The following is a 15904-nucleotide window of genomic DNA, read 5'->3' as shown; positions in this document are numbered from 1 at the left end:
TTACTTGGGGAGAGGGCGGAGGCAAGATTTTGAGGGCATGGCAGGGCGCCTTGATGTTGAGGGACCCTCCCCAGATCTGGGGGTGCCAGAGGGCTGGGGGTTGGAGAGCTGGCCCTGCATGCCCTGGGATTTCCTGTCCTTGGGTGGGTGGAGGTGCTGGGATGGCCCGGGGGGGCCTCTGGGGACTTTGCTGGCTCTGGGCTGGTGCTCCAGGGTGCCAGCCCTGGCTGTGGATGTGGCTGCCACCTCCTCCTTCAGGGGCCTCTTGCGAGAGGAGCCGTGGGGAGCGTGGCCTTTGGGAGGCTCGGGGCTGGGCTGGGGGCCCTGCTGAGGGATGGGCAGAGGGATGTCGTTCAGTGTCTCAACCTGCAGCTCCTGGGCAGCACGGGCATACTGGGATCTCAGGTTGGTGGCAAAGTTCTCCAGTTCCTTCATGTGTGCTGCCAGCTCCTTGCGGTGCTTGGCCCGGTACTCCTCCAGGGACACCTTCCTCTTGCTGCCTCGCTTCCCGTTGCCAGTGCCCTCTTGATGTGAGGAACCTCCAGCTGCCAAGGAGCTTTTGGTTTTAGGGCGAGTCTCAGTGATCTCCAGAGTGGCTGAGGGATGGCAGTGGTCAGGCTGGGACACCTCTGCACTGCTCTGCTCAGCACACGAGTCAGCCACGGGCAGCAGGGAAGGCCCCGCGCTGGTCGAGGGTTTCACATCTTCCCACAGGCAATCATCTTCACTGTCATCAAAAACATTCTTGGGCTGGAAGAATATCAGTGATGGAGTTGGGCTTGATGATCTCTGAGGTCCCTTCCAACCCAGCCAGTTCTATGATTCTATGATTCTATGATTCTATGACTGGTCATTTGCTTTGGGCTGTCACCAGAGCTGCTTTGCTGCAAGCAGCTCTCCTGGTGCAGCACAAGCTCTCCCGTACAGACAGACCCACTTTGCCCTCACCCCTCCTGCTGGTAAAAGTCCCTCCTGTCCCTGCTGCACTTAAACAACCAAGGTCTCTAAGGAGTTAATTCAGGTGGATGAGCTCTGAGGTGACATTGGCAGACAGAGTGTTCACCCCGGTGCTGTGCTGCTGCTCCTGACACCAGAGGGGCCACGGAAGAGCTCAGAGCAATTGTTCTCCTGCAAGCACCGTTTGCTCCAAAGCAAAGATTCTTACCCGCCATATCCTGATGTGTTTGAGCTGCTTGGGAGTTTTGGCAAGGATTCGCAGGAACTCGTTGGTCAGTTCTGCAGAGGAAACACAAACCCAGGCAGGAGGGCGAGAGGTGAGCAGGCCAGCAGGAAACCAGTTACTAATGAAGTGGAGCTACCAAGGTGGTGGAGCTGCTCCTACAGAGGAAACCCTGAGGATTGGGAGTCCTCATCACATTGAAACTCATCTCCCTGTGTGCCCTGGGACATCTCTTGTCTCAGAGAAGCTGCTGCATGGCAAACCTTGGCAATCCCTGGAGGCCATGTGGCATGCCAGCCATGTTTGATGGGCAGAGCCAGGAATACAGATCCCAAAACAACTGAACAGCCTTTGGGAAGGAACCTTACTCCACAACTTACCATCTAGGAGGTCCAGGGTCACAGTGTCATCGATGTTTTCCCACCAGGGCTTCCCCTCCGTGGCCACTGGGATCTCCCAGTTGCACCACTGACAGGCCAAGTGGACACAGACACAGGCGACCACAGCAGGGGGGTACCTCAGGCTGAACGTGGTCAAGTGCAGGCTGAGGGCACCAGGTGGAAGGAGAAACAGAAAGCTGTGAGCTCTCAAGCACACACTTCAGCCCTCATCATCAGGACCCACTGAAAAGACCCTGCCAGTCCTCCCCTCCTCTAGGTGAACCCTGCTGCTGCACCAGCTTCTTCCCCCCTGCCCTGCAGCTTATTTGGGTCCATGGAACTCCATCAACTCAAAGAATCACGGAATGGGTTTGTCTGGAAGGAACCTTAAAGATCTTCTAGATCCAACCATGCTGCATGAGCAGGGACACCTCCAACTAGCCCAGGTTGCTCCAAGCCACATCCAGGCTGGTCCTGAACACTTCCAGGGATGGGGCAGCCACAGCTTCACTGGATAATCTGTCCCAGTGTCTCCCCACCCTCACACCAAAGAATTTCTTCCTAATGGCTAACCTGAATCTCCTCTCTTCCAGCTACCCCTTGTCTACACACTCTTTTGAAACGTCCTTCCCCAGCTTTCTTCTTGGCCCCTCCAGGCTCTAGGGCTTGTGCAGGGGCAGTGAGGCACAGTCCTGCCCTGCTCCAGCCCTTCTTCCAGGGAGGAAGAGAAAGGCTGGGATCCAGCCCTCACCTCTGCTCAGTCTGAGAAGATACTTCCAGCTGCAAGCACTGGCATGGCATTCCAGGAGCAAACTGGCCTTTTTTGAGCTTTTAGGAAGTCTTTCATCTTTCCCAAATGATTTTTGGGCAAAGCCCTGGTGCTTTGGCTGAGAAGAGCACCAGGGTGACTCAGGAGTGCACACAAGGAAGCCTGGCAGCCGAGGTAACTAACTCCCCAGCAAGGCAGGCAGTGAGGCTCCTGAGCAGCCCCATCTGCCCTGTGTCCAGGCTGGTAGCTGACACCAGCAGCGAGCTCTTGCTGAACCAAACCAACTGATTCTCAGAGGCTCACAGGCTGACCACTGCCCCAGGGGTCACCAGCAGCACACTTTTTCCCCAGCTAACACCAAATAGGCATCAACTATAAAATAATAACCTCTTGGTAGCCAGGAAATAGGCAGTTCGGGCAACGTCCTTGCTGGCTGAAAGAGAAAAGACAGATGCCATGGGTTAGTCTGCAGACCCTGACAATTGTTCCATCTTACCACAAGAACCCTGGGCCTCTCACCACCAAACACAAGATAGCTCACCTTGCACGAGCTGTGTGCACTTCACCACGTGCATATGGGGGTGCTCAACAGTGGTCTCAAAACCTGCAGGACACAGACAAGTGACCATCAGAAATCAGCAGCACACCCTCACAGATCCATGAACCTTGCATTCCCTGCTCCTGGGGGACAAGGCCTTCTCCCCTTCCCTCCTACAGCCCCTGCTCTCTGCTCAGATGAAAGCAGTTTGAAGTTGGGCTGGTTTGGTTTCCCTCATGTTCAGCTGGATGATTAAAACATTAACTTCCAGCCCAGGTTTTGTTAGAAGGCTCCCAGCACCAACTGCTTCCTCCTCACAGGACCAGAGCATTCAAGAGCAGAGTCTGCTTGGTTCAAACCCTCTTGAGGAGGGGAAAAAAAAAAGAGATGAGCCACACTTTAATGTCTCTGAGCACTGAACCTGACCCACGTTACACCTGAAGAGAACTGAGGTTAAAAGGAAAGCAGGAGGAGTGGCATGAAAAAGGGCTCTTGTTGTCTGGACTCTTGCTTTCTCCCTGGCCACATCTGCTTTCCAGCTGTGTGGTTGGGCTCTCTTCTCCATGGAAGCCTCTCGGGTCTGGGATTGTTGTGGCAGCCCGTGGGCTTTCAGAAACTTACCCAGGGTCTCCAGGATGATGCTCTCCATACTCAGTATGTCCTCAGTCTGATGCAGGAAAGCCTGGGGTGGAGAGCAAGTCAGTGACACTGAGGCACTGAGTATAAAGCCTGCACATTTCCATAAGCCTTTGCTTTTCTCAGGGAGGTAAAAATAGCAAAGGGGAATCTTGTTGCTGATCTGCACTGGGGAAAGTGGCACAGACTCCCTGCCAGCAAGCAGAGCACTGGGCTGGATGTGCTCTCATGCTTGTGCTTCCCTGGGGGATGGCTGCATTGGGATGCACAGCCCTCACCTCCTGCTCCTCTGCACTGCCCACCACGGCTGTACAAGCAGCAGAGAGGAGGAAGAAGCCACTTTTGCCTTCTGCTTTTCAGCCAGGCATCACCACACTGCATGGCTGAGCCCCTTTTACAGCAGCACAGCAGAGAACAAGAGGATGCAGCACACTTCTACCATTCCCATTCCTCCTGCCCTCTCCTCAGAGCAGGGTTCTTCCATCCCCACTCCTACCTCACTCTCGGGATCCAGAGGAGGTTCCATGGGGTGCAGGCACGCCCATGCCACCTTGACCACCTCACAAGCAGAACGCTTCTGATCCTCCACCTTGGCTGCCAGGAACAGGGCTGCTGAGGCAACCAACTGCACAGAAAAAAACCAGCTTTTTAAAATTTTGTTGTAATGCTAGTAAGTTCAAGATGAAAGCAGAAGTTGGAGTCTCCAGTGACTTCTGGAAGCTGCCCCTTGTGCCTTCCCAACGTCCATGCCCCCACATCCCCCCTCAGCTGGCTGCCAGGCAGCAGGAGCAGGGCTGGGGCATTCCCAGAGCCCTCCACCCCCCAGGCCCCAGCAGACTCACGTTTCTGTGGAACTGGGTGAAGGATTGCACCATATAGAAGCGGTGCATGTAGAGGATGGACGTGTTGATGGTGAGCTGGGAGCTGATGGGCTTGTTAAGGAAACACACAGACCCCATGGCACCCCCTGGCTCCCCTACACTCTCTCTGCCTGCTGCCCAGAGGTCCCTGCCTTTCCTTGTCCCTGAGCTGAGCTCCCACGCTGGGCTCCTCTCCTTCCATTCCCACTCCCCAGCCCTCCCCACACCCCCTGCAGCTCTCCCTGCTCCCCAAAGGAGCCACCTCTCCCCACTCCTCTCCCCACTCAAGCCCAAGTGTGGCTGGGTACAGGCTGAGCTGCTGCCCCATGTCCTGCAGGAGCCCTGCTGCCTGCTGCCGGTACCACAGCTCCCTGCTAGGCTTCAGCCCGGCCCGGCACGAAGGGTTCTGCTCCAGCTGCTGGCGGCTGAAGTACCACTGCTGGCCCGAGGTGCCACCAGCAGTGCCACCAGCCATGTCACCATCATTGGCACCAGCATTGCCACCAGCCATGCCAGCAGCATTGCCACCAGCATTGCCACCAGCCATGCCAGCAGCATTGCCACCAGCATTGCCACCAGCCATGCCAGCAGCTCTTCCACCAGCTCTTCCACCAGCCATGTCACCAGCATTGCCACCAGCCATGCCAGCAGCCCTGTCACCAGCCATGCCAGCAGCATTGCCAGCAGCATTGCCAGCAGCATTGCCACCAGCCATGCCTCCAGCCATGTCACCAGCCATTCCACCAGCTCTTCCACCAGCCCTGCCACCAGCCATGCCAGCAGCATTGCCACCAGCCATGTCACCAGCCATGCCACCAGCTCTTCCACCAGCATTGCCACCAGCATTGCCACCAGCTATGCCACCAGCCATGCCACCAGCTCTTCCACCAGCATTGCCACCAGCATTGCCACCAGCCATGCCACCAGCCATGCCACCAGCATTGCCACCAGCCATGCCACCAGCATTGCCACCAGCATTGCCACGAGCCATGCCATGAGCCATGCCACGAGCCATGCCAGCCCGTGGGATCTCCATAGCAATTGGCCGGTAATGGGCACAGTGAGGAATGGAGGCAGAGCAGTGCAGGAGAGGAGCCAGTGATGTGCTCGCTGGCCCTGGTTCCTACTGTGTGTTCTGATGCACACTGGTTGCTAAGGGGGGCAGGGGTTCCAATGTTCCAACCACCACACCCCTCCTGAGCACCCCAATGTTCCAACCACCACACCCTCCTGAGCACCCCAATGTTCCAACCACCACACCCCTCCTGGGCTCCCCATTACCCCCAAGACCTGCCTCAGGACCCTGCCTGGGCTTCCCCTACCATCTCAGATCCCCCCTGTCCTGGGTTCTTGGGGTTGTGCAACACCAGCATGTGCAAAAGGGGGGTGTGAGGACTGTGTGCAGGAAGGGGAAAGGGTGTGCAAGGGTGTGCACAAGGGCAGGGGTGTGCACAGCTTTGCCTGTGCAGAGGCCATGTGTGCAAAGGCCAGGTGTGCAAGGCCACCAGGGCCACACTTGTGAGAGAGAGGAGGCGTGCAAGAGGCACAGAGCCACACACACCTGGTGTATGCCCAGGTGTGCAGGGACTGGCTGTGTATGGAAGGGGTGTGTAAAGCTGCTTGCTGGTTTTCATCTGGAAGCTGTTGAGGGAGTGTTGGTTGATGTCCCTCAGCCCATCCAGAGACTCAGTGGGACTCCTGCTCTGGAGCTGGAGGTGTTTGGCCCCGAGGCTGCCGTGCTGGTGCTGCCAATGGTTTGAATCTTCCCCAGCTGATGGTGCTTCTGCTCACGGATGATCTGGGGTGGGGATAGGAGGGGAAACATCAGCCCCTTCTTTGGGGCACTGTGTACCCAATCTTCTTCACACCACCCCACAGCTCCATGAATCCTCTCCAGCAACCCCTGCACCCCATCTCCTCCACCTCACCCCATCTTTACATCCCAAATGCTCCTTGGCTTCTCCAGCCCCCCCATGTGCTTAGAGCTTCCTTAGACCTCTTTGTCCTCACAGAGCAAGTTGTGCATCTCGGGCATCATCACTGGAAAGCCTTTTACTCCTCAGCACAGTGCTGAGTGGTAGTGTCTTCTCTCTCATGACAAATCCAAAGTGCAGACTGGTCTCTTGATTTGGAAGTTTCTTGATGGTTCTCTTCTGCAATGTCACTCACAATTCTATCAGCATCTGTGATCTCTGTCCATCCAGTTTCCCAGGGATTCGTTCCCTGCATCCTTGTGTCCTCAGCACTTGGCTTCTTGGGCATCTGTCCCTTCAGACCCTTGCTTTCCAGTTGCATTGCTGTAGGTCTTATTGCCCAAAAGTCTTGGATTCCAGCATCACTCTTCTTGCTGAGAGTTTTATCTTGAGGTCAAGTCTTGTAACTCACATAAATGTGTCTTGGGTTGGTCTGGGGGTGTGAGTGTTTGGCTTGGAGCTGCCCTGCCTGCTGTGTAGGGACAGGAGCTGTTGGAAACACCATGACCTGACCATCCAGGTGTTGAGCAGCATTCCAGTGACTCTGCAGAACTGACTAATGAGTCCAAGGAAAACCTGTCCAAGCCCACAGCCTTGACTGGCTGCAAAAGCATTGACAGGAGTACTGAAAATGTGCCAGTCATGCTTGGAGAAAAGCATTAGCCAGGACCCCCACCTCATCCACTTCTTTGGAAGCAAGAACCTCCTCTCCTTCCTCAGCACCCCGGGATGCTGAAGCTCTGGAACACGAAGCTGATGTCCTTGATCAAAGCCCACACAGTGACCTTCAGGGAAGCTTTGATGCCTCAGGACCTTCCCTTTAGGTGCCACTTGCCCCAACCCATTAAACTCTCACACCAAGGCACCAGGGATTTCCTATCTCCACTCTGCACTGCTCAGCTAAAGGAGGCGACATGCCTGAAGCCCCTGCCTGAACCCTCTGCCCTGAACCCCCTGTCCTGAACCTCCTGCCTGAACCCCCTTCCTGAACCCCCTGCCCCGAACCCCCTTCCTGAACCCCCTGTCCTGAACCCCCTGCCTGTACCCCTTCCTGAACCCCCTTCCTGAACCTCCTGCCTGAACCTCCTGTCCTGAACCCCCTGTCCTGAACCCCCTGCCCTGAACCCCCTCCCTGAGACCCCTGCCCTGAGACCCCTGCCCTGAACCCCCTGCCTGAACCCCCTGACCCGAACCCCCTGCCCTGAACCCAGCCCCCGGGGGAACCTCCCGGGTGGATCGGGCATGCTCGGCAGCAAGGAGCAGCGGTGGGTGGGGGGCTGCATCCCGGCCCTGGAAATGAGCGCTGTGCTTCTAGGAAACACGGAGTGACCCACGAGGGACAAAACCAGTGACCTGAACAATCAACACCGACACCCAAACCCCACTACCACGCCTCGGACACCCCCCGGGCCTCCTCTGGTGCCACGGGGCAGAACGCGGGGCAGGGCTGTGAGCAGGGGCGGTGGACCCGCTCTTGGACCCACGGACCGCCCCGCAGAGTCCGGACCACCAGGACTCTCCCGGCCCAGCCCCGTTATCCCGGTAGCGGGTGGGCACAGCCCCCGTCCCACCCTCAGCCCCTGACACGCTTTCCGCTTCCGGCAGACCGGGACGCCATGTCGGCGCTGGCCGCCAACCCCAACAACCCCGTGGTCTTCTTCGATGTCAGCATCGGCGGGCAGGTGGGTCAGGGCGTTCCGGACCCGGACCCAACAGCGCCGGGCCGGGGTGGTGCCGGTGGGGGGGTGGAGGGGCTGGCGGGGAAGCAGCGGGGGCTTAGGGAGCGCACCGGGACCTTGAGGATGCACCGGAGGGGCTGCTCCGGGAGAGGGTTCGCAGGGGTGCGGGTCCTGCAGGGATGAGTTGGGGTACAGGGGGGCTGAAGGGGCCATTGCGGGGTAAGGCTGAGCCGCTGGAGTGATGCAGCAGGAGGGAACTGCAGGATTGCATGGAAAGGGTGGGCAGGAGAGCGGGTGTTGTGCAGCAGGTTGCATCGGGGGGCTTGGGAGGATGTGGGGGTTGCAGGAATGAGAAATGCGTCAGGAAGCTGAATTAGTGGGATTTCCCCGGGTGCTGAGGTGTGTGTGAAGGGCCAGAAGGCTGATCTGTCCCTCCCTCTCCCCAGGAGGTGGGCCGCATGAAGATCGAGCTGTTCGCTGATGTTGTACCCAAAACGGCAGAGAACTTCAGGTAGGGAGCAGTCAGCGTTCCAGCAGCAGGGGCTGGACATGGGCTGCGAGAGCTTTAGGGTGCAGGGCTGTCTCTGGGGCCCCCCAGAACTGCCTGAACCCCCTGCCCCAAACCCTCTGCCCTGAACCCCCTACCCTGAGCCCCCTGCCTGAACCCTCTGTCTGAACCCCCTGCCCCAAACCCCCTGCCCTGGACCCCTTGCCTGAACCCCCTGCCCCAAACCCCCTGCCCTGGACCCCTTGCCTGAATCCCCTTCCCTGAGCCCCCTGCCTGAAACTCCTTTGCTGCTCTTTCTGTTCCCTGAGAGCAGTGGCTGTTCCACATTCTGATCCATCACTGTTCCACACTCTGATCCATCAGGGCAGCCCATCTGGCTGGCAGCTGGAGGACTTCAATCCTTCTCTGCCCCTTAGGTGAAGCTTTTTGATTTGCTCAGTGTGTTTATAAAAGGCAGAACCTTGATGGGTTCTCTGCCCCTGGGTGAAGGATGTAACACTTGGACTTCCCACTGCCAGGGGCTAAATGAATATCCTGTGTTCTCTGTGAACCAAGGTGCCTCCTCCACCTTCAGTTTCTGACAAGCTCACTGTTAAATATCTGACTTCCTCAGCTGGAAGAAGTGCACAAGTCTGTTTTGGAATGGAATTGGGGAGGAGTTGCTGCTGGTTCCCCTCTCCTTGGGGACATCCCTGATGCAGTGGGGGAGATGCTGCACCCCAGTCAGTGCCTGTTTGCTGGATGCAGCCCTGGGTGTCCTCAGAGTTCAGATGTGGCTCAGGTTCTGTTTTTCTTTTGTTTTCCAGGCAGTTTTGTACAGGTGAATTCAGGTAAGTGAACATAGCATTACACAGTCCTTTGAAGTAGCTTGCTCTGAGGAACAGGGCTGAGGGAGAGGGAAGAAGGCTGAGTGTGTTTTTCTTTCTCTGTCAGTACAAACCCAGGGAAGGTTGTCAGCATCTGCTCTGACACCACGGTGATGGGCTTGGGTGCAGAGCTGCAGACTTTGCCTTTTGGGCACAGCTGTGTTGTGCTGGGGATGCTCTAAGAAGCCTTGTCTGCAAACCCCACCTCCTTGTGCTGCAGATTGTGGTGAGATCCTGTCAAGGTGATGGTGTGGGTGTTGTAGGGAATGGTGGCATTGCCTGTGCCTGACTGAGGTTTCCCTTGGCCCCAGGGCAGGAGCTGAGAGCCAGGCCCCAGCAGGTGAGGTTTTAGGTTGTAGGGAAAAGCATTTACTAAGGTATGGGGCAGTCTTTTGGGACTCTGAATTTCTGGGTGGGTTCTATGTTGGTTTATCCAGTAAATTGCAATGTTTTACCTTTTTATTTCCTTGTAGGAAAGATGGTGTCCCTATAGGGTATAAAGGAAGCACTTTCCACAGGTAATTCATGTGCTTTTGTGTAGGGACTGCAGTAGCAGCCTGAGTAAGAGGGGGTTTTGAGACCTGCCTCAAGGCACTCGTGGTCTGGGAGGCATTTGTAGGCTGTGCCTGATAACATCCTGCACTTTGGGGTGCTGGCAGATGAGGCTGATGGGGTGACTGGGAAAATCCCCTGTTCCTGGTATGCCTGGTTGGAGGTGGCTTTCTGACTTCTGTCACCTAATGGCTCTCCCTGGCCAAACAGCAGCAGGTCCCAAATGACCTGAGAGCAACCAGTGGTGAATATTGCAGATTTTTGGCTGTAGCATTCCTAGAACCTAACAACTTTAGTTGTGTTCAATGCTAGAACTCCTTTTTGTCACATATGAAGCTTCCTGAGGCATTTGTGTGTTAGAACTAAGTGCTGTTTTCCTTCTTCAGGGTAATAAAGGATTTCATGATCCAAGGAGGTGACTTTGTCAACGTATGTACTTCTGTATTCCTTTTGTACTAGAAAACAAATCCAGTCTGTGGTGAACATCCCTTCTCCTTCCCAAAACATTTCTTATCAAAAGAAAGCCTGGCAGTGCAATTAGAGGCTTTTCCAAGTTGCAAAGATTGTGGGGTTTTTTACCTGTTGTCTTTCCCCTTCTGTACTCCCAAATAAGAAACCTTGCAAGTTTTTACTAGCTTTGTGGAGAGACAGCCTAACCACAGAGCCAAGTATCTAGAGTGAGAGAGAGTTTCAATCAAAAGTAACTTTTTGTTAGTGAAATGTTTTAAAATAGAGAAGACTTTGTGCCCTCTGGCTGGAGGATTAGCAGAGTCTATGGGGAAGGCTGGAGGACCACAGGGTTTCTTCACTGTCCTACAACCCAGTAAAATGATTTAATTTCTGGAAGTGTTTCCTAAATCTGGGGGGAGCAATAAGGCTTTTTTAATTAAAAACTTGCATGAAAGTAACTGGAAATACTGACTGCCCAGCAGGTGGCTCAGCCACACCAGGTTTCCAGGTAGTTGGCAATTGTGGTGCTGCTCTGATTCCTTCCACTGGAGTTCAACAAGCATTGCAGATGGCACCAGGATTTATAATTGATCAATTATACTTCCTACAAAGCCACATGTGGAATAAGAACAGTCTTGCTGGCCCCAAAGACAGGCTGTATTTTCCCATGTCACAACCAGTGACTGAAGTTAAATATAAGATGTCTCAGCTTGGGGAAAGGTAAAACAGAAATCAGAAAGTCTGGAGGTTAGAAGCTCTCCTTGCTGTTTCCAGCACAGTCACAGAATACCAGGTGAAATCAGTAACCATTCCAGCAGCAAACTTGTCCCACACAGCCATGTCTGCTTCCCTTCTCACAGCACCTCATGCTTCTACAGCTCCTCCCTTTTCTCTGCCCACTTCAGGTGGGTTCATGCAAGCCCCCAGCTCATCCTGGGGGGCTTCAACTCAATTCTTACCATCCCAGTGGGGTTCTGCCAACACATGGATGGCAAATGATGTTCTGTGTAGTTAGAAACCAGTTGGTGTCCCTCTCTGGAAATGAACCATTGAATGTGTGTATTAATGTGTGTGTTAATGTGTGTGTTAATGTGTGTGTTAATGTGTGTATTAATGTGTGTATTAATGTGTATATTAATGAGTATATTAATGTGTGTATTAATGGCAGTACAGCATCCATTTTGGTCTGAGTTTAACCCTGTCATGCTTGGGGATTTTGGTCTGAGTTTAACCCTGTCATGCTTGGGGATTTTCAAGTTGGTAGCTGATACAGAGCAAATGCTGTGTCTGACTGGGCACCTTCCTTGTGCAGGGAGATGGCACTGGAGTAGCCAGTATCTATAGGGGACCTTTTGCAGATGAAAACTTCAAGCTGAAACACTCTGCTCCTGGGCTGCTCTCTATGGTGAGTAGAAAAAAAGGGACATTCTGGGAATAAAAAAATATTCTCTAAAGTGTGAAAAGTATTTGCCAGGCAGTGGAAATCTCCCAATATTAGATACAAGATCTGGAAGACCAACTTTCCACTTATCGTTGGCTTTTCATAGGTTAATCTGTTGAGTAACACAAGAGGGATCCTTCACCATCCTTTCTTACCTTTTGGGAGAGCTGGGGCAGGCACTGAGCATCTTTCAGAACAGGCAGATCCTTACAGGGTTTGTACAGCAGCAAGCAGTGTGTTCTGTCTTCCCTGGCAGTGTTATCAAACACTGAGCTCAGTAAGGATGAAACAAAGAGCTTTGGGAGTCTCAAAGCCATGGCAGCATTATCACAGTATCTTTTATAACACCTTCCTGCTCAACCTTGCAGGAAAAACTGGAACTATTGCACATTATCTGGTAGGAACAATCCACTGACTTTTGCAATAGAAAGCAAGTGGAACCAGTGGTTCAGTGTTCCTGGCTGCAGCTGCTTCTCCCCCAGCTTGCTCAGCTGCCCTGCCCTTAAAACTACTTGCTCTGGGCATTCATAATTTGGAGTAGTTATTCCTCAGAGCCCCAGAAGAGTCACCATGCAAGTGAATTCCATGCAAGTATTACCAGTTTTGTGTCAAAGTGGAATGGCACTGGAGTTGTTCTGCTGGGCCAACCCATGGTCCATCCCTGCTGGACCTTTCCAGGCTGGTCCTTACAGTCCTGCAGCTTCAGTGCTTGCCCAGTTCACTTGTTAGCCCAGAAACATCTTTAGCACCTCCTGGTTGTCAAAAGAACTCAACTTAAGTGTTGCAGAGATGTTTCCTTAGCAGAGCACAAATGCTCTGGGTGTTGGGCTTGGTGAGAATTAAATTTGAAATCTGCATAGCCCTGTTCTGTGAAGCCTGTGCCACTGTAATCATTGGCTTTCTCATCCTGATCTTCAGAACAGATACCTTTTTTATCCAATACTTTATTCTGTATTACTTTTATTCTCTATTATTTATAACCTTCCAAAGAGCAGAAATTGGATTCCTTTTTTTTTTTTTTCTGCCTTGTTTCCTGACTTTCAGTTTTCCCCTGGACAACACCACACCAGCAAGTGCTCATTGCCAATAATTGTAACCCTTTTTTTCAGGAGCATGCTCTAGAGCCCAGATTTCAGCACAGTCTTGTGCAGAACGAGCTTTCACAGATGTGTAATAAAAAGCTGGAGATGCAGATTTTGTGCATGCTGGTATGACCAGACTGGGAGCCATGTCCAGCACAGGGTTCTCTCCTGTAGATCTTGTGGTTTTTTGGTTTGTAGAGCTGTAAGATAAAAACAAGTGAGGATGGGTGTAGCAGCTCTTCCCTATGTGCTACATGGGGAAATCATAATTTGTACCTGTTACCTAATTTTGCCATTCTCAACCCCCAGGCAAACAGTGGCCCAAGTACCAATGGCTGTCAGTTCTTCATTACATGCTCCAAATGTGACTGGTTGGATGGAAAGCACGTGGTGTTTGGTGAGTACCTGGTGTGGACACCTGGTGAACCAGCTCAGGAACACTGGCACAGCTCCTGAAATAAACACCCAGGGCCTGCTTGTTCTTCCCCTGTGGCTCAGACCAGCAGAGATACCTATAAATCAGATACTGAGATGGATTATTGCTGAAATTAAATCCCTGGTGAGGGTTTGAGTCCTGTGTCCAGTTCTGGGCCCCTCAGCCCCTCAGGAAGGAGCTTGAGGTGCTGGAGCAGGTCCAGAGAAGAGCAAGGAGGCTGTGAAGGGATCCAGCAGAGATGCTGTGAGGAAGGGCTGAGGGAGCTGGGGGTGTTGAGGCTGGAGAAGAGGAGGCTCAGGGGAGACCTCATCACTCTCTGCAACTCCCTGAAAGGAGGTTGGAGCCAGGGGGGGTTGGGCTCTTTTCCCAGGCAACTCTCAGCAAGACAAGAGGGCAGGGTCTCAAGTTGTGCCAGGGGAGGTTTAGGTTGGAGATGAGAAAGAATTTCTTTCTGGAGAGGGTGATCAGGCATTGGAATGGGCTGCCCAGGGAAGTAGTGGATTCTCCGTGTCTGGAGATCTTTCCAAAGAGCCTGGATGTGGCACTGAGTGCCATGGGCTGGGAACCACGGGGGGAGTGGAGCAAGGGTTGGACTTGATGAGCTCTGAGCTCCCTTCCAACCCAGCCCATTCTAGGATTCTATGAATTTTTCCCAGGGTAGCTTTAATCTAGATCTGTTCCTTGAGCAGTGTATTAAGTTGCTACAGAAATCCTCGTGCTGGTGCAGAAGGGACAGAGGAGGGAAGGGACAGCTTTCTCTGCACTCTCAGCAGAATTTTAGAGAACAATTCTATGAAACCACCTCTGCTAACTCCTCACGTCCTGCCACAAGAGCTGTAGGATTTCAGGGCCTTTAAGCTGATGTTCTACTCACTGCCTCTGGTTCTTGAGCACAGCTGATGTTGTTCTACTGCCTTTCTTGCCTTGTTACAAAGGTTCTGTTGACAGAGGGAGAGTCCTGCTGTATTTTAGCACAGTTGGTGGTAGGTCCCACTCAGAACCTGTATTTCTGTACGTGCTCCTGTGGTGGGGAAATGGGCTTGATCTGTTCTGAATGTTAAAATGTTTTAAGAATTCATTGTTTTCTTTATCACTGTAGAGATAAATAACAAACCCTGAGGTGCCCAGTAGTTCTACACTGCACTCCTCAGGAGGAACACCAGTGTGTGTGGCTGTGCTGAGTGTGGGAGCAGCAGCCATCCTGAAGTGGATTTATTTTCTCATTCTAGGTAAAATCGTTGATGGGCTGCTGGTCATGAGAAAGATTGAAGTAAGTTGAATTTGCCTGTTTCTCTGGGAATATCCACCCTTCCAAGTCATGTAGAGGATTAACCAGGCTTGTTTTCTCCTCTTCTGCTGTCTGTAGAGGATAGCAGGGAATAGCAGTGTTGATATTATTGGTTGTTGGAATTATAAAATAGCAGGGAATCTGTTGAGGCACAAACTGTCATATAAAGTGACTTTAAAAATGCTGTGCTCTTGTTAGTCTTTGAGTGAGGCTTGTGGGTTTTGGCTGTATTTGCACTGCTTTGCCTTTGTTCAGGAAGCTGAACTGAAAGCTGTTCCATCAGCAGCTCAGACAAAAGCATAAGGCAGATCATTTCTGTGCCATTGCCTGGAGTTATTCAGTGGGTGCTAAATCATCAGTCCTGCTGATCTGTGATCAGCACCTTTAATAAAAAAAAATTAAATCCATCTTCTGAGTGGCTTCCAGGAGCTGAAGATACATTGGCTCAGGGGTGGTGGTTTCTACCAGTGTCTGATCTGAGTGGGTCTCATGGCAGGGTGTTTTCCTTGAGAGTTCACAAGCAGTGGTGTGTTCCTTGAGTCATGGCACAAGGGCTTTGGCAGCACTGAATCCAAAAATTGGGGTGCAAACAGCTGAGAGCTGTTAGGTGCTGAGAAAAGGTGGCATGGAAGGAACTGTATGGCATGGAGGAATCCCTGTGTTGCTGTCCCTCTGTGCCAGAAGGGATGTGGTGGTGTCTGCTTGTGCATCACTGCAGTGAGGGACAAGTTCAAGCAAACCAGAGACTGCTGAAAGAGCAGCCAAGTACAGCAGAATGAGAGGTGCAGGATGAGGGTTGCTTTGTGGTTGTCTCTTACTTGAATTCCCCTTCTTGCTTTGACTCTTGAAGCTGAAATCAGTAACTTTAAAAAGTTCAGCCAGAGCATCCTTGTGACATGATGCCTGCTGTGTCTCCAGATTTTGCTGTTTCTTGCCTCCCATTCAAAGGATCAGGATCTGGTCTGTATCCCAAAAAACCTGTGCACAGAGTTCACCAGCTTCTGGCTGGATCCACTGCCAGAATGTGTGCTGATGCTTCTCTGTGACACAGAGCTGTGTCTGGATTTCCCTGCTCCTCATGTTGCAAAAACACCTCTTAACCAGTATTAAGGTCCTTGCCACTCACTGAATTTGCTGTACTTTTTAAAGGTTTACCATTATGTATTTTTTTCTCCCCAGAATGTGCCCACAGGTCCCAACAACAAACCCAAGCTACCAGTGGTCATCTCCCAGTGTGGGGAAATGTGAAGCAGTGAAAGAGATGTG

At 52.7% G+C, this 15904-nt stretch overlaps 2 protein-coding genes across 2 annotated transcripts; one reads left to right on the top strand and one right to left on the bottom strand.

Moving 5' to 3' along the window:
- On the bottom strand, positions 1-5366 carry LOC103526182 (cyclin-T1-like). The gene is made up of 9 exons (XM_030463427.1): positions 4672-5366; positions 4346-4427; positions 4000-4128; positions 3489-3549; positions 2871-2933; positions 2717-2762; positions 1561-1724; positions 1166-1236; positions 1-750 (listed from the first exon to the last, which is right to left on the bottom strand). The coding sequence occupies exons 1-9, from the start codon at positions 5364-5366 to the stop codon at positions 1-3; spliced, it is 2061 nt and encodes a 686-aa protein (XP_030319287.1).
- Positions 5367-7901: 2535 nt separating this feature from the next.
- PPIH (peptidylprolyl isomerase H) lies at positions 7902-15904 on the top strand. The gene is made up of 9 exons (XM_008491174.2): positions 7902-8018; positions 8462-8526; positions 9330-9353; positions 9863-9907; positions 10328-10370; positions 11704-11796; positions 13224-13311; positions 14580-14620; positions 15818-15904. The coding sequence occupies exons 1-9, from the start codon at positions 7953-7955 to the stop codon at positions 15884-15886; spliced, it is 534 nt and encodes a 177-aa protein (XP_008489396.1). The 5' UTR covers positions 7902-7952; the 3' UTR covers positions 15887-15904.

The sequence above is a fragment of the Calypte anna genome, chromosome 21 (genome assembly GCF_003957555.1).
Source record: "Calypte anna isolate BGI_N300 chromosome 21, bCalAnn1_v1.p, whole genome shotgun sequence".
Taxonomy (NCBI): domain Eukaryota; kingdom Metazoa; phylum Chordata; class Aves; order Apodiformes; family Trochilidae; genus Calypte; species Calypte anna.
This window is presented reverse-complemented; position numbering and strand designations above follow the sequence as displayed.